Raw genomic sequence first — 18,484 nt, 5'->3', positions numbered from 1 at the left:
GTTAATACAGTCCATGTAAGCTTTTGCACATAGTTGAGTCAGGCTGCTTTTGTACTTAGTTCTTCTCGTTAAAGCAAGCAACCTGGAGATTACTGCAGCAATACAGCTTCAGGCCCTGTTCCTGCAGTAAAGGTGGTGGTTAAAATCCCTTCAAATTCTGTAATGGTAGATAGGTTTTGTGTGTTTTGTGGGCTTTTTATGTTCGTATGTAAAGTAAAAATACATTTGTTACTGGTTCCGCAGTTGTCTTCAACCACAAAAGCTTTGTAGCACATTCCAGAAAAGTTCCATCATTTATATTATGCTTCTACTAAATTTTTTAAGAGGCATCATGAAAATTCTTTGGTATGCAGATGCTACTTTGAAAGGGAAAACCTTTGGAGTATCTGGAAGCATTTATGAAATGATAGATTAGATCTCTGAGTTTAACTCGCAGAAGAAAAGGAATGTCTGTTTCTTGCTATGGAATGGAGTATTCGCCTGTAGTCACTCATTGGGCTTATTTTTTTAATAGTACTTTTAAGAAGGTAGAATTTTTTGAGCTTAAACAGTCTTTGAGCGGACTCCAAGTTATCACAAGTTTAGACTGGATTAAAAAAATATTAAAATAATTGAAACAATGTTATATATCTGGGGCTTTACTACTTAAAGGCATCAACGTTTCTAATACCAGATAAAGCTTGCAATTATTATTTGCTTCTGATAAATCTGAGCAGAAAACGTTTGCTTTACTGCTAATTTTTGCCTCAATGCTTGAAACACATGATCTATGTGTAGAAAACAGGTGTATCCCAGTGTGAGAATTTCCCATTTTCATTACAGAAATACTTGCAGGCATCTTAATATGCCCAAGTTGATTAAGCTTATGAGCATTCTCCTCCAGATAATTTTTTTTTTGAAGGCTATGGTAAAACTAGAAGCCATCAAAATTAATTCACTACTATTAAAAAAAAAAAAAAAGGAAAGAAAAAGAGTAAAATAAAAAAGAAAAAACTGAAACTGCACCTGTTCGCTACCATGACTGAGTTTCTAGAGAACAGGGCTGTATATGCATGAATAAGATTGGCTTGGCAATATATTTTATTCCCAAAAAGCAGTAAAGTTTGTCAAATTCTTAGTATGATGTCAATGGCAAATAAGATAAAAAACACTGGAATGTTCAAATGCTTTCTGTAAATGTTGCAGCATATTTTAGTTTGTGTGCAAGCTATCCAAATCCTTAGCAATGGAGAACTGGTGATGGTATTGCTCCAGAAAAGCCAGGCATGCAGTGGAGCCTTCTGTAGGCCTCCTGCTTTTAGTTTTATTATTAATGGAGAAAAGCGTCTTCATCTAGCTTTAATTTAAAAAAAAAAAAATGTTACATAGCAAACTTTGATGTGGAGATGTCTTGTTTTCAAGGAAGAATCCTCCATTCTCTGATAATTTTTTTTTTTTCGGTTGCACTGACAAAAGATTACTTGTTGTCCAAGATACCTGGTCATACCTATATGCCTTGTTGTTCAGTATAGTTCTGTGTTGGACTTAGTTTCATTGTATATCAAGGACTAGGAAAATAGTCCCCTGAAGAAACTGTATTCCTGGTAAGGATGTTTTTGTAGTTTAAATGGGATACAAAAACCCACTTAGTTCTCTGAATATAATTAACACTAACCTAAGGAAATATGTTGCTTGCTCTGCCTTTTCTCCTTATTTTCTCCTAAATATGTTTGCAGTGATTTACATGGACTATATGGGAATTCACTTAACAAAGTGATAACAAAAAGATAACAAATCTCTACTACCAGTGGACAAAACCCAGTAGTGTTTAGAAAATATTCACCCTTTAAAAATGCTGAATTACAAGTATCTTCAAGTGTTTATGAGACCCCTGAACTAGCAGCTCTTATGCATGTGCTCACCTCTCAGCAGAAGCCTTGACGTGTTCATATTCAATAATTTTCATTGCACTTTTTTACTTTAATTAGGAAGTTGCTTAAAACAGAATTTTTATCCTCTCAGATCTCTCTTTGGAATACTACTGCTCGCATATCTTATTTTGGTAGGAGTTGAGAATTCTTTTTTAATAATGTCTTTGATTTATTTTTTTCTGTTGTTTTTTTTTCCTCTTGAATTGTTCTCCTAGATTGACTCTGTTGAGAATTTTACGTTGTCTAATACTCCATCACGGGATGAAGATAGCAAGTCTCACCTCCATTCAAGATCAAGGTCTCCTTCTACAGCTAGTGAGATTGAACCAATCGAGGTACTTCAGTGTTGACAATTTTTTGTCTGTCTTTTTAGGAGTAACAGTTTCACTCATGTAAAAGTTGCTACTGCAAATGCTTTTGTCTAGAATGGAGCTCACATGTCTGCAGAGGGACTGTTTAGGGCCTTGTAAGAGCCTTCTGCACTAGTGGTGAACTGTATTTTGGAAAATGTTGCATTTCCTTTCGCATACGGGTAATTGATTAGGGATGGGAACTATGTTGAATCAATTATTAGAAACAGTCTCTTTTGATAATATATCCTCAGTCATGAATACTTAAGGAATGTTGGCACAAAGTAAATGTTATACTGTAGTTTGTAAGAGCACGTTTTGGAGTCCTGCAGAAAGTGTTGTAAATATAAAATACTGGCCAGGCTCTGCAACCATAATAGCGTATCTGCTTTCCCTGTTAAAAAAATTAACTCTGATTATTTTACATCAGAAAAGATTCAACCAAATGTTTCAGATAATACAAAGTTACTTTTGACATTTAAGAGATTAATCTTGCACATCATTTTGCTGAGAAATAAGATTTTGTTTTCTGAGTCCTTTCCTGTGTTAATCAATTTGGTTTCATTGCTTGTATGTTTGGGGATGGGAGGGACATTACAGTCTTTTTACTTTATTCAAGCTATCTGTGATAGCGTGTATCAGATGTCTTACTGATACTTTGGGGCCTATGTTCAGGTTACAGATCATCCTCCCCGTTCAATTCACACACCAACCATGAGGACAGCATATATTGGATCGGGACTCTCTGCACCAAAGGTATTCAGTCAAGTGTTCACGCTTTTTATGTAGTAAGGGCAAAAATATCATTCCTGGGCAACAGATTCAGGAGAACTGTTTATCACAGTAGTCTTACCAGAACTGCCTAGAAGGGTTGTTTATAAGCAACCTGGTTGCTTTCTAAAGTTTAGAACCCCTCATTCTTACATTATGTGGTGTGACAAGTTGTATTAGGCATTAGCAGCACACAGGCATATGATTATAGGAAAAACAGTAGTTTGGGCATTAGAAAGAGAGAAACGAACCAGAACATGAAGAGGGTAAAAGAGACTTCCTAGAAAGAGTGTTTTCCAGCATGTGTCTGACCACCCTGCCTCTATCCTCTGCTTACGGTAAAACTGATGTCACTGTGGGCCAGTCTCAGATTAGCACATCTGTGTGCTAATTAGATGCTTATTTTTGAGAAAAGGCAAAGAGTAAGCTTAAAATGAAATCATAGATTTGCATTTTTTATAAGCAACGTAGAATGAGCACTGCAGTCAGCACTGCAGCACTGGGCGGGGAGAAGGAATTCCAGTTTTTCAGTCTTCTGGCTTTTTACATGCATAAATACTGATTTTACATCCGTTATTGAAATTAATTTACTGTTGGCCAAATAGGTCAGTCAGTGTATGCTAATTCACAGTGAATTGCATATATTCAAGCAAATGAGTAACAAGATACAAGCTATTAAAAGAAAAAAATTCTCATAAAAGTTTCAGAAGTGCCTCAATGACTTGGGAATCTTTTGTATGTTTAAAAAAATGATAGTTTTTCTGCAACTAATCAGCGAAGTAAGTCTGTCTTTGTAATAGGTCTGCTTCTCTGGTTTGATAAATTGCAGAATCACAGAAGATTTTGTTTGGGGAAAGGCAAGCTAAAAAGCTTGAGCTGACTGTGTTCTGTTGGCAATGTCCTAGTAGATCAATTAAAAAAATACTGTAAGTGCACTTGGAATCATGTGAAACAGATTTTTACTGTGCACATCATTTGATTTTTGCAAATGTTTTGCTCAGTGAGTAATGATTTGCTTTATAATTTATTATGTTCCCTGAAGAACCTTGTAACTTTATGATTGCATCAGTTTTTAAAGCTAAGTATTGTTTTCCTGCAAGTTTCAAAACAAGACATCCATCTGTAGACGGAAAGCTTCCATTGTAACAGTAAAACTGTCATTAAATATGGATGAAGTTTGAGCCCTTAGCTGTGATATCTTATGCTGTGAAAAACAGGAAAGTGAATAAAATTTTAATATACCTACTCATTAAAGTAGTCTGCAAAATTGTCTTATTTCAGATCATGTACGTCATCCAGGTAGTTTGGGCAGCCTTGTATTCACCCTATGCTGTATCCTTTCTCCACCTACCAGTTACTACTTTGCTGGAAGTTCTTTTAGAAAAGCAAAGTAGCTTCCTGGATTTTATATAAGGCCTTTACGAATCATATTATCACATTACCTAGTCATTTAGCCTTGATATCATAGCATCAGCACTGCCATCCTTGAGGGGAGAGAGAATTAAAACCCTTACTCATGTAGTCTGTGTTCCCAAGAAGTAACAAGAAGCCCTTTCAAAATCAACTTCATCTATAAACTGTTGCTTTTAAATTGGGTGTTCTGAAATTGCCTGCACCTGACACCATAAAACTGAACTCTGTCATGCTTTCTGGTATAAAAATTAGAATTTTGAAAAAGTCTGATTTTTTTCTTTGAACTAAGGCAACACTACCTACAGAGGAGCATTGAATGTGCAGCTTAGAAGATACTGTGGTGGGTTGACCTTGGCTGGCTGCCAGGTGCCCACCAAGCACACACATACACATGTTCAACTTCTGGAGTGTAATGGAATGATTTTGGCAACTTTCCTTATCTACAGTGGAACCAAACTCATGTTCTGAGACAAGATCCAGTTTCCATGGTTTTGTTTATAGAGGATGGCTTAAATTATCAATAATGAGCACTTGTAAGGAATTTTTTTCAGCCCGTGTGGTAGGAGCTCAGATCCCATTTCGGCAAACACAAATAAGCTGCCTTTTTAAATGTACCTATGCACTCTTATGTCTGTGAAAAAAAATAACTGTTCTTCAGAAGTGTTACAGGTATTAACATCCTTGTCTGCTTGTTTCACAGCCTAAAGCCCACCAGTTTGTAGTGAAATCATTTAATACACCAACAAAATGCAATCAATGCACATCTCTGATGGTCGGTTTAATACGACAGGGCTGTACTTGTGAAGGTAAGCACTTGTGAAAGCAGGAAATGTGAACCTAAGTTCTTACAGACGCAAATTGCACAGTAAATGTTGTGGTGTGATAATGCAGGTGTCTTCTGTTCATATTTTGAGTAACAGAATATATTCTCATGCTTCAGTCTTTTAACAGTGAAAGCTAAGCGTTTTGAACATCACAGATTATCTAGTTAACTGGGGACATACTTATTCCAATTGGTGGCAGAAGAGCTTAGTTCAGTTTATTTAAAGTAGCAGTCACAGTCAGTGGTCAATTATGCTGACAGCAGCTTTACTTTCTGACTCGGGGCAAAATGTAAGCCAACGTTGCCATTCAGTACCAATTTTGCTTCTTTTCAGGACTAATTTAGTCTAGGTTTGTATGTACACAGAATGACACTCATCATTTAGAGGAGCTTCCAGCTTTTTGTTTACTGGTAGCGTCGGGCCTAGAGGAAATCATCTCAGTTTGAGCTTCTGATTAGCCTCTTTCTTAACCTGTATGAAACCAGACTGTGTATCCATGCACCTCTGAAAATGAGAAAATCAGAATTTAGAGCAGATAAAAGCATGAACTGCTGCTGTGCACAGACTTACATTTGTGGAGGTATAGCAAAGTTCAGTGAAACTATTCAGTTGTTGATCAAAAAGAGAGGATTCCTTTATAAATATCATCATTGTCTTAGCTTTTGCATTGCACAAAAAATAACCAACGAATCTTTTTGTTTCTTTTACTCCTCACAAGTATGTGGATTCTCTTGCCATGTAACCTGTGCAGACAAGGCTCCTGCGGTATGTCCAATCCCTCCCGAACAGACTAAGGGGCCTTTGGGAATAGATCCACAGAAAGGCATAGGAACAGCTTATGAAGCTCATGTCCGAGTAAGTATCAGGTAGCTGCATTTGGGGCACTCACAGTAAATTTGTTGCTTTCTGGAGCTGGAATTAAACTCTAATTGGGGCGGCGGGGGTGGTGGGTCCAGTTATACCTTAAGGTAACAGTTTGGAAACTTAGAGCTAAATTTTCACAAAGTGACTCCTACATTTTCAACAGTAATTCTCTCTCCCACCTCTGTTTCCCACTGTGCTTTGAGTTGGTCAGTCTAGAGATCAGATCATCTTCCAGGGCCTGTGACTTTCTGAGTCTTTCTGTTGATGCTACTACTCTGTAGGGTCATTGGTGTGGATACTTGTACATAAATATTAAAAAAATTACTCAACGTAGTTTTGGCCATATTCCTGTTGACCAACTAGAGATGGGTTTTCTTTCTCTATATTTGTTAATATGGCTTTGAATGAGTTTGTGAAATAAGAAGAAAGAATCTGTGGTGCTATGAATTTTTTAAATAATATATTGCCGTGTCTGTGTGGCTGTGTTTGATGTTTGTTTTACTGCACCTGTGCTATTGCTTATGTTGCTTAACGTTATCACTGAATAAAAACTTGTCAGCCTAGATGAGAGAATTGATTTTTGTACTATCTGTTTGATTTTTTTATTGCATGCAAACTTACAGAGAATTGATCATAATTTATTTTGCTAAAGGTACCAAAACCGGCTGGAGTAAAGAAAGGTTGGCAGAGAGCACTGGCAGTGATCTGTGATTTTAAACTCTTCCTATATGATGTAGCAGAAGGAAAAGCTTCCCAGCCCAGCGTGATAGTGAATCAGGTCATAGACATGAGGTAAGCTGTTTGGTGCTGAGTGGGAGCTTTTCAGAGGCACTGGGAAGTTTTTTTTCTGCTTTTCCTTTTGAGGCATTTGGAGGGTTTTTTTCTGCTTTTTCTTTTTGTGAAATCAGTAAGGAAGCTCCAGAGCTCTTAAGAAACACTGTGATCCATGTTGAGAGCCTCTAATTTTCCGTGGAAAAAGCAGTATTTGCAGTTAGCTTGAACTCCACTTGTGTGTTCATATGTGGCAATTTAAACATCCATTACTACATCATGGGCCAAAATGCATCTGTTCAGCTCTGTAGAAGATCTGGAATGCATAAAGAAGAAAAATAAGATCTTTTGGGGCGTAACAGAGTTTTGAAAGACAGATAAAACTTTGTTATAGGGTAAAACTAATACAGTTTTTGATTCAGAAGGGCTAAATAGTTTGTTCACACTGTCTTCAGTATTTCTGAAATACTACCAACTTCACTGAAGGCTGAGAACATTCAACATGCCAACTAAGTAAAGCTTATCTCTGAACTAGGTTAGTTTATCCAAAAATATCTCAAACACCTGTAGCTTATGCCTCCTAGAGAGTTTGGATTTTTATGAGGGAGTTGGAGAGGTATTCTTGGTTCAGGGTTATTTTTTAAGTTTGATTATTTTTTTTTTCTTCTTAAGAAGGTTTTAATTTAAAGAGAAAAAAAAAGATACTCTGAATAGATCTCCATCAGCATTTACCAGGAATTCATCATGTTAACATTGCATTTGTGAGTTTCATCTACAGATGAAATGGAAAGAATAATTTTAAAAATTAGATCTCAGTGTTGCCTTGTTGTGTCCTTCACGAAACAAGGCTATTGGAACTACGGAAATATAACTGAAAAACAAATATACCGTTTTTTACTCTCTTTAACTCTTCCCAATTGTGTTTGTGGTCTCTATAAGGGATGAAGAATTCTCAGTGAGTTCCGTCTTAGCCTCAGATGTCATCCATGCAAATCGAAAAGATATCCCTTGTATCTTTAGGGTAAGTATTGCATTTTGAACCTAGTAACCCAGTAGTAGAGGGTTTCACAGTGTGATGTACGATGTGAATTCACTGACAGCTTGCTACTATTTTATTTCCTTTGCAAGTTCTAGCTGTGTGGTATCCATGGCAGCAGCAGCAGTGCATAAGGATCTGTACATATATCATTTTCGTGGTAAAAATAGCATTGGTACATTTAGACAAGCTCTTGTCTTCACTTTATGTGGGTTTTATTTTTTTAACCTTCACAATAAGATGTACTTTTCTCAACCGCCTGTTAGTCATTTGGAATTCTTCTGTTCTTCATGACCTTCTACATTTTCATTTCCTGAAGTTGCTTTCTGCTTCTCAGTTTAATTTGTCGTGTTATTCCTGAAGTCTTTATTTTATGTTTTCTTTGTATGTATGCATTGAATCTCTGAAAACTCCATTCATCAGGTAGTCAGTATAGAAATCTAGTGTAAGGTAGTCATCAAAATTTATGTCTATTATCTGGTCCAACATTTTGCCATCATTGGCTTTTTCTAATATTTTTCTTATTTTTACTATGCATTCTATTGAAGCTTTGACCTCAATGAAATATCTTTGGTGTCTTAATTCCCCTATCATTTCTTTACTATACCATAGTATTTCACTTTTTGTTTTTAAAGCTTTGAAATTGTTCATCACTCTGCATGCTGAGAAGAGATAAACCTACAAAAGGGGCTTTCATTTTTATCTGTAATAGCTGTACCAAATACATGAAAAGGATCATAGATCATTCTACCATAAAGACTGTTCCTATTACATAAAATTATTAACGAAAACTATTGGTCTTTAAAAAAATACAGAACACTTTGTTAAGACATGCTTTCATTATAAAATTGCTGTGAGAAACAGACGACTACCTTATCTAGGGCAGACACTTCCAAATTATAGAATAAATACAAATGTGTTTAGAATAAAGCCAAAGTTTTCTTAGTTCTTTGAGTTACTCAGTTCTTTGAGTTATTCACATCTGCAGGTTTTTCTGCTGTGGGTACTTGATTGCTGTAGAGTGTTTTCTGTTAACTAAATGTTTGCATTCTTAGTGCAGACAGCTAATGAAAAGGGCATTTATAAGCATCCCTTGTAAAAATGATCGTGATTATTTTTTTCATTGTTTATGACTTAAAATGCATATTTTAAAATTTTCCAGGTCACGGCCTCCCAGCTCTCTGCATCCAGTAATAAGTGTTCAATCCTGATTCTAGCAGATGGTGAGAATGAAAAAAGCAAGTGGGTAGGAGTGCTGAATGAATTGCATAGGATCTTGAAAAAGAACAAACTCAAAGATCGTTCAGTCTATGTTCCCAAAGAAGCTTATGACAGCACCTTACCCCTCATCAAAACAACACAGTCAGCAGCAATCATAGGTATGAAATGAATAAGAAGAAAGCTCTAAGAAAAATGGGTATGCTAAAAGCATGCTTTTTTTTCAAAAATGTGTTAAATGATGTTATCTACTGAATCAAGAGTAATATGTAGTGGGTTTATCCCATATGGAAATGTGTATGGGCTTAAGAGAGAAGTGCAATTCACTACCCAGTACTTTTGTCAGATTTTTAAGAATATTCCCCGTATTCACACATACTCAATATTATGAATAATTTTAACTGAGAATTGGACATCACTCTTGTTATTCTGTAAACACAATTCCTTACCTGGGCAAAATTAGCACTATAGAATAGATGTAAATCACTGACTGTACAAAATCTGCTTGTGGGACCACAGAGAAAACGTAGTACTAGAGAATTAATTTAGTCATTTTAAATGCTACTGCATAAAATGTTAAACTCGGATTATTTATATTTAAATAAGATATTACAGTTATTTCAAAGTCGGTAGTACACTTAAGTGCTTTGAATATTTTGTTAAAAATTATGTTTCTTAGTGTTACATCTACTAACAGGAGAAATGGGAAAAGACTTATTTTTTCAGAAATTTGATAGATTGGGAGGTTACCAATTTTTTTTTGTTACATGAATGTGTTGGATTTGGCTTCATATTTGTTTATTCCAAGATATTAAAAAACTGTCTCTGTTAATCAGAATTATCACTATTGTTGAAGAAGAATTTCCGAAGAAAAATAACCTTTTTTTTTTTTTCCTTAATATCATAGACCATGAACGAATAGCTCTGGGGAATGAAGAAGGTTTATTTGTTGTGCATGTCACCAAAGATGGTAAGAGATTAGGAACTGGTAGTAACTTCCCTAATATTAAATAATCAGAAAGTGACTTTGTAACCTTTTTTTTCCTCTTTCAATATCCTCTGGTTTCATTTTTCTCAGTTTACTATAGTTTTTTACTATAGTTTCTCAGTTTACTATCAGCTGGACAGCCCCACATGAGAGCTGGTAATCAGGAAGGTGTTCTGTGTGCTTTCTGTTTTGGGTATCCTTTCCAGTAACAAAGGTCCAGCACCTGGAATGCAGCTGAGGCTTTATTCCGTTGTTTGAAGCAGGCTCGATACTGAATTCGGACCACGTTGCTCAGGGCTTTGTACAGTCACGTCTTAAAAATCCCCAAGGACAGAGGCTCCACAGTCTGTCTGGGCTGCCTGTTGCAAAGTGTAATTATTCTCACAATTAAACATTTTCTTTGCATATCCAGTTGGAATCTCTCCCATTTCAATTTGTGACCAGTGTATCCTCTTCTGCTGCTGTGCACCTCAGTAAGGAGCCTGGCTCGATCTTTTCTGTAACCTCCTCCTTGGTACTGGAAATGAAAACTTATGTTCAATATTGTAAAGAGGTGTAATGACAGATGCCCAAGCTAATTCAACAAGCAACATGTTAAATTTTATGTTTCAGTTCTTTGAGGGTTTTCCTTTATCCTGTAGTTTTGCAGCTATAAGCTGTTTTTTGAAATGAATACTGAAATAATACAGCGGTTGTTATTGCGTTGGATCTGCTCTTCCCTTTTTCTGATGAGGAAAAGCCAAAGGTCTATCCAGCATTGCCACATCTGGTATTATTAAAATGCAAGTTTTGATTCTGTACTTTTTAATATTGCAGGGAAGCAATAAAGGGGATTTCTTGGGTTTACTTCATAGTTTATCTTTACAAATATATATGTTTTAGTTAATTCACATTTCAAAATTATTTACTTGGATTTGGGGCATTTTGTTTTGTTTGGTTTTTTAGAGATTATCCGTGTTGGTGACAACAAGAAGGTTCATCAGATTGAGCTTATCCCAAATGAACAGCTCATTGCAGTAATCTCAGGACGAAACCGTCATGTGCGGCTTTTCCCTATGGCTGCCCTGGATGGAAGGGAGACTGAGTTTTATAAGCTGGCAGAGACAAAAGGTTGTCAGTCAATAGTTTCTGGACATGCGCGCCACGGAGCTCTTACATGCCTGTGTGTAGCTATGAAAAGGCAGGTCCTCTGTTATGAACTAAATCAGAGTAAGACACGTCACAAAAAGATCAAGGAGATCCAAGTCCAGGGGAATGTCCAATGGATGTCAGTCTTCAGTGACCGTCTTTGTGTGGGCTACCAGTCAGGTTTCTTAAAATATCCCCTTCACGGAGAAGGCAGCCCATACAGTCTGCTCCATCCAGATGACCACACACTATCATTTATCTCACAGCAGCCAACTGATGCCATCTGTGCAGTCGAAATCTCAAATAAAGAATACCTGCTGTGTTTTAGCAGCGTAGGGGTTTACGTTGACTGCCAGGGCCGAAGATCTAGACAACAAGAATTGATGTGGCCTGCAACTCCGTCATCTTGCTGTAAGTTGCCATGTGTGTCAGTGTGCTTGCTATTGTACATTGAAGCGATCACTGCTTGTATTAATATCCACAGGAGGTGAAGTTCAAGGATAATTACCTGACAGGTAAATGAACACTCTCAGCTTCTTGTCAGCATTTTTAATCTAGCCGGAGGGTTTAATCCTGATCTCATTTATGCTAGTTTTGACAACTCTGTCACTGATCTATACTGCTGTAGCAGAAAGAGGAATCAAGACTCAGGATTTCTAACTCTGATGTCCAATTTCTAGACACATGGGCTGATCTCTAAAACAGCCAAAAGTCTCAGGTCCTACAGAGGCTAATGGGATCTTTATGCATTCGCTACCACTGATACTGGACTGCTGTTATTTAAAGTCTTAAAATTTGATTGTACTTTGGCTCAGCATTGTGATTCAAGCTTTCTTGATGTTCAGAGTCATCAGGATCTGGTAGTTTGACTTGTTCTTCTCTAATGATGTTTATTCCTACTTAATGGGTTTTTTCCTTTTCTTTTCTTACTCCTTCATACTCTCTTCCTCAGCAGTTTTGTTGACACTCTTCTCATTCATCTCCTCTCTTTACTTTTTTTAAAAGATCAGGTTTTAAGTTCCCCCTCACCGTCTCCCTCTTCCCTTCCAAAATACAATGTATGGCAGGCAGTACAGAAACTATATTTCATAACCTTAAGGGAATAATACTGCAATTTTTCAATATTTCAGTTTCCAGCAAGAACGGTGTTAAACATTGATTGCACATTTTTTCAAAGCTGAAGCTTTATCTTTGTGACAGTTGGAGAAAAAAAAACCTGCAATGCCCATCTTCTTTTTAATGTCTTTCTGAATGCACATAAAGATTAGCCAAATTTGTCCTCAGAGTATGTGTGAATGAACCCAGTCTTATGCTGATTTTTAAAATAGTCCGCCTTCTTACTTCACTGTGACAACAATACAGTCACACTGCAGAGGAGAGGAATGTTTCACCTTGTTTGAGTGAAGCCCCTTCTGAACGTGGAAGGAGCAACTTTTACAGTCTGTATGTCAGTTCTGGTTTTCAGGCAAGAATGTGATTATTGCAATGGACACAGAGAATGAATGAATCAAAATAAAAGATTTTGCAATAGATTTAAAACTGAATATTTTCATATGTAGTTCATCTATACTGGTCATTGATAGTTATGCAAGTTTTTTGATTGCCTTAAATGAAGTGACTTGATGTTATTCCAATTCGGAATGGAGGTATATTTTATAGCAAAAACTGTTAACATTTAAACACAAATTGGATGCTCTTGTTAGTCTTGGCAGACCATGGCAGTCTTGTTGCCAACATGGAAATACTGAATTCTCCTTTAAAAGTGGTCCCTATGCAACAAATTTCATCCTGGGGAAATGTGCCAGATGAGTAGCACAAGAATTCTCTTTACAATCCAGAAAATAAGAAAAGAGAATTAAAGCTAGAAGGAAACACGAAGATTTTTATGACTGCGTCATGGTGTTTAGTTCCAACTGATGTTCATTTAGTACATCTGCCAAAGACTAAGAGCTCAGTTCCTTCAAATAACAGTTATTAAATAACAACAATATGTTCTCCTGCCACATCACTTACAAAAATACAAGCTCTTAAAAATCAGGCTTTTAGAAGAAAAAAAAAAGTTGAACCACATCAGTATTTGGCAGAGTAAACTGCAGCGCCTTGTAGTTCAAAAAGTAATTTGGTTGTGCAAAGTTAAAAGGAAAGGTATGGAGGTTTTAGGTTTTTTTGGTGATGGTTTGCCTTCAGAATAAATTTCTTGGCCATTTTTGAGTTAATACACATTTTGCAAAGATTGTTGTTGGATTGTGGGGTGGGCTTCTTTTTGTAATAAATAGGGTTAAACCATAAGAAATTCTATATTTTGAGCCCTGTCTGTGACATGTCATAGCCCTGACATGACACTGTACCTAATCCTTACCTCTCAGGTTACAATGCACCATACCTCTCTGTGTACAGTGAAAATGCAATTGATATCTTCGACGTGAACTCCATGGAGTGGATTCAGACTATTCCTCTCAAAAAGGTAACTTGCTGTTTCAATACCAGCTAAAGAGTATGTCTAGACTCAATATTGCTTTGCTACAGTCATACCAGGTTTTTTAAGCACATCAGAAGCTGTCATTAAAATTACTTGTTTAAAAATAATTGAACTAAAAGAAGAGCTACTGCAAAGAAACAAGTGCTTTTTGTTTGAAGTATAAGATATGAAATGTGGTTTGCATGTGGTTTCAGTGTTCTAGATGAATGGTCAATCTGGAGCATATAAGTATGTTAGACTTACCAAGCTGCTCTCTACAATATCAGTATTAATTGCATATGGCTTCATTGGGACTGATTGCATCTGTGTTATTACCAAAAAATGGTGGATGTTAAACAGGTGGATAATTAAAGAGGCCTTTAAAAATCTATCTTGTAGTGCTTAAGAACACTGTAGACAGATAGGGTTAGAACATTTTGGTTCACCCAGTACAAATAACCAGGATGATGTCAGGTTTGGATCACTTGTCGAAGAAGTTTTTGAAAACTGACACTTCCCTGGTATTTAGGAGGTGTTTGCTCAGCTGTATTTCAAAAGAAAAAAGAACAGTGGGTTTTTTCCCCATAATTTAGACTGACTTCAGCTTTGTATTAGTGTAAACATAATTCCTTTAACTGTCGTTTCAATGACATAGGACTACCAGAAATTGTCCTTGTGGTCTTGTGTTAGTCATTCAGTCTCTCTGCATATCAATTTTCCACGTCAGATGTAGATCAAGATATTATGGCAATGCTGTAAGGATACATAATGCAAAGATCAAGGTGCTTAGCTACTGACTATCTTAGGAGAGAAGAAGAATCTGGCCTTCTAGAGCAAGTTTCCTCTACTTTCTGATGTCCAAACTTTAAGTTATGAAGCAGTTAGAGCTTTTTTTTTTTTCCTACACAGCAGAATGTGCTTTAGTACTTTGATTAATATTTGGCTCAAGACTGCCCATTTAATGAATGAAGTTACTTTCAACAAACAAGAACTACTACATCTAGGAGACTCTAAAATAGAAATCTATTATGAAGACTGTGTTTCTAACACAATTTGCAGACTTGGAGAGTGGAATGCTTCTTTCATTTTGAAACTGGAAATCACAAATACCAGTAGGTTTTAGCAATCTGTATATACTCTTATCAGGTTGCAAAGTGTAATTGTGACATGATACTAAGACAAAATAAAAGCACAGTTTATTGCTTTGTGCATCTAATAGACTAAATTGAATTGTTATATGAAGTAGACTTCTAACAACTGTTTATTTAAATGCTGGGAGGCATGGTGTTAAACCTATGTCTTTAAGTGGAATTTTAGGCAACTCCCACTGTACTCATCCTACAAACAGAGGTTTAAAATCTAAAATTGTTTTTAACCCTGCTTCATGGCTTTAATGACTCACAATTGTTATTCTTGAGAGCAGGCATGTGTTACTGGAGATAAAAGACACTGCTCACTCCAGCCTGCAGTTCTGTGGAGGAGGGTTTGCTCTGGCCAGTTACGCTGTTCTGCTCCCTGGTTGGCTTTGTAACAGTGCTCCTTTTACAGAGTTTGTAACGCTCCTTGGAGCTTTCAGAATAAGATGCACTCTATAAATGTGCATTATAACTATTACAAGGACTGATTTTCCTTGTTTCAGGTACGACCCTTGAATACAGAAGGATCACTAAACCTTTTAGGCCTGGAGACAGTTAGATTAATATATTTCAAAAACAAAATGGCAGGTAAGTAAAGAGAAGACAATTTTCATAATGCAAATTTTTGTTTAGAAAGAGCATTTTTCTTTGGCCTGGATGTGTGCATTGTAAAAAGTGGTCTCTCAAACATATGGGTGCTTGTTAATTTGGGAGAAAGCAAAAGCTGATAGGTTCCACGGTGATTGCAGTCATGCCTGCTAGACAGCTACCCTGAACATTTTTCTCCCTTTTGAATATTCAATGAAGACTTGAATGGAGACTGGAAGTAGAAAATAGAATGACTAGACACTCCCTCCGAATCTGGGATCACCTGCCAGAACACTATCTAAAAATGCCTGCACAATTAAAGGCTTTAATAATGATTTTGGCAGTACTATATTAAAATTAATATTACACTTAACCTAAACAAACCTTTCCCAAGGATCAGAAAGTAATATTATGTATTCATAACTTGTTATTAGGGCTACATATGATGGTATGCCAAAGTTTTAGCTTCTGAATTCTATTGTTAGGAGTCTTTTTGACCTTTTTTTCTTTTTAGAGCCCATTTCATAAGCATGCTCCTGAGTAATTTCCTTAACCTTTTTTTTAACCTCTTAGGTGGAGGCAGGATGTGCTTTGTTTTAACAATCAAAAGCTTTTTTTTTTTTTAACTACTCTGAAAATAGTGGAAATAAACACTCTGGAAACATATACTGCTGTTGACGGTGTTTGAGTGTTTATTTAAATTGCTATAAAATTAGTATAAAAGGGATGACAATGGTAGAGAGGAGTAATATGATGGAAGTATGTATAAAGAATTTTCAAGTCTAATAAAGATTGAACATTAAAAGTAGAGCAGAAGAGGGGGGAAAAAAAAGGAGCGCATAGGATCAGAAGTGAGTAAGGCTGATGCTTTGCTCCTGTACACTTCTCACAGTCTTTAAAAAAAGGTTGCCAAAGGGTAAAGCATCCTCCAGGTGTATCTCCTGTATCTCAAGTTTTTTTTCTTGAAGCTACTTACCTAGCAGATTCCACACTTCATGAAATCTCCATTTGATCTTAAGGAAAGAAGAGATTTCAGTTTTGTACAAAAACTGTTTTATCAGTAGGCAGCAGATGTTGGGTATGTTCAAGTTTATTAAGTGTAACTTTAGTCTCCATATATATAAAAGACAGAGAAGTTGCAGCGTTCATTCAAAGTAACATTCCTATTGTATGATTATCACTGCTATACATTTCATGTTTTTATTAAAGATGCCTTGGCAAGACCTATGCATGCAGAAAAAAACCTTCCCTCTTCCCACAGTTGCACCAAAATACATCAGTGTTCAAACATTTCAAAAGGAGTAGTTTCTTTGGAGTAGGGAAAGAATGAAATAGAATCTTGCATTGAGTTTCGAGACGACTGGCAGAACAAGACTGTTCTACTGATTTTCAGTGAGAGCTGCCAAAGAAAGTTTCAGATAGAGGACTGAGATGCTTTCCTGCATACCTAAATGTTTTGTTTGAAAGAATAAATCAGCGGTATTTTGAGAACATAGTTGTGGCAGCTTGTGTGTGAAGAAGGTTTACTATATAACAGACTAGATAGTGACCAAGAAAACCCATAAATTAAGCAGTGTTTGTTCAGGTTTGATGGGAAATGGGTAGTGTCGGACACTAGCAAGAGCAGGGGGAGAAAATCTCTTTGAATTCAAATTCCATGAATACCTAATGAAGTGTCTCACTGGATCATCCTATTTATATTGATTTCAGAGGGTGACGAACTGGTAGTTCCTGAGACATCAGATAACAGCCGAAAGCAAATGGTTCGAAACATCAACAACAAGCGCCGCTATTCATTCCGAGTACCGGAGGAAGAGAGGATGCAGCAGAGGAGGTCAGTATTAAACATGTACTTCTCTTCTGTACATGCCTGTAGGCCCTGAAGGACAGTGAGTGATGCCAATGTAGTACTTTATTTGTTGCTTTCTGGAGTGCCCATTCAGATGTTTCTGTCTCTTCCTACTGCCTTAATCCACAATGTTTAATTTGTGTTAATACCGGTTTGGATATGGATATGCACTGGATACACAAGTAGTTATTAGTTGAAATCAATTATGTGAAACAGCTGTAATTTGGAATGCATGTCTCCACGTACTGTATATACGTACATAGGTGTGCAGATACACTGTATGTATAAAGATCTGTAATAAACACTTTGAAAAAGGAGATTACTATGCTAACTATGCATATGGATTAATTACTTTCAGACTCTGGTTCTGCTTTTCTTTCTGAAGGCAATTCTACTCTCAGCAGTATTCCAAGGCGTCTGCTTTCTTGATTTATAGATTTAACTACATAAACATTCTATAAATCTCAGAAAACTCACCTCTTCAGAGGACATAGGACTTCAGGATGTGTTTCTAATAGAAGTCTTTAACAGGTCATAAATACTTTCCTAAATGTCAATAAAAATAGGTCTGCACTGCTCACAGTGTTCACAGAGGATGTTACTGACCATTTACTATCACTCACTAAAGATGACTTGCTACTATGCTAAGCTACACTCCAAGAACTGAGTATTTCAGTTTTCTAACTTCCAACGTCTTCCACCGATGGTTGGCTCCCAGCTTTCCTTCCTTTTCGGCTCTAAGAAAAGTAACAGCTGTGTACAGTGGAGATAAAAATCCAGTTCTTGTCCTTGCTTTTCTGAGCTGATCGCGGTTTGGTCTTTTAAAATTCTATTTATTCTGAGTTCTGAAATGCATCCTTGCCATTTTGAAGAGCTTTTAATTCTGACCACAGACTGAGAAAGGTACTGCAGTATTACTTTAATTCTATTTTCATGTTTTTACTTCATTTTCATCTCCACTTTGTAATACATCACAAATTAGTTCTGCTTTTACTCATCTTACAGAGCTTTTTATCAGCTCATAGTGTTTGTATATGAATATTCGTAACTACTGGGCATGGGCTGTTAGCCTGCAAACAGCATTCTTTTGTCCTGGTCCCTTGCCCTCTCTTCAAGCTGGAAGCTTGTCCATGCCAGTGCTGATAGCAAGGGTTTATCACTGTTCACATGGTTAAATAGT

The 18,484-nt window shown here is 36.5% G+C and overlaps 1 protein-coding gene across 4 annotated transcripts in view; it reads left to right on the top strand.

Annotated features, from left to right (window-relative positions):
* The window catches only part of CDC42BPA (CDC42 binding protein kinase alpha), a gene marked incomplete at its 3' end in the record, with an annotated part of 187,639 nt that overhangs the window by 153,664 nt on the left and 15,491 nt on the right, over nt 1-18,484 (top strand). For 3 of the 4 annotated variants that reach the window (XM_081997793.1, XM_081997795.1, XM_081997794.1), the window contains 12 exons: nt 2,126-2,245; nt 2,936-3,016; nt 5,145-5,250; nt 5,987-6,123; nt 6,785-6,924; nt 7,843-7,924; nt 9,102-9,318; nt 10,065-10,127; nt 11,091-11,684; nt 13,640-13,737; nt 15,371-15,455; nt 17,166-17,289. In XM_081997793.1, coding sequence (XP_081853919.1) covers nt 2,126-2,245; nt 2,936-3,016; nt 5,145-5,250; nt 5,987-6,123; nt 6,785-6,924; nt 7,843-7,924; nt 9,102-9,318; nt 10,065-10,127; nt 11,091-11,684; nt 13,640-13,737; nt 15,371-15,455; nt 17,166-17,289 — 1,847 coding nt within the window. The remainder of the gene's footprint in view (nt 1-2,125; nt 2,246-2,935; nt 3,017-5,144; nt 5,251-5,986; nt 6,124-6,784; nt 6,925-7,842; nt 7,925-9,101; nt 9,319-10,064; nt 10,128-11,090; nt 11,685-13,639; nt 13,738-15,370; nt 15,456-17,165; nt 17,290-18,484) is intronic. The other variant, XM_081997796.1, reaches the window with a different exon arrangement.

This window comes from Phaethon aethereus (assembly GCF_964289735.1).
Source record: "Phaethon aethereus genome assembly, chromosome: 3".
NCBI classification, from domain to species: domain Eukaryota; kingdom Metazoa; phylum Chordata; class Aves; order Phaethontiformes; family Phaethontidae; genus Phaethon; species Phaethon aethereus.
The sequence above is the reverse complement of the archived record's forward strand: the minus strand, read 5'-3'. Positions and strand labels throughout refer to the sequence as shown.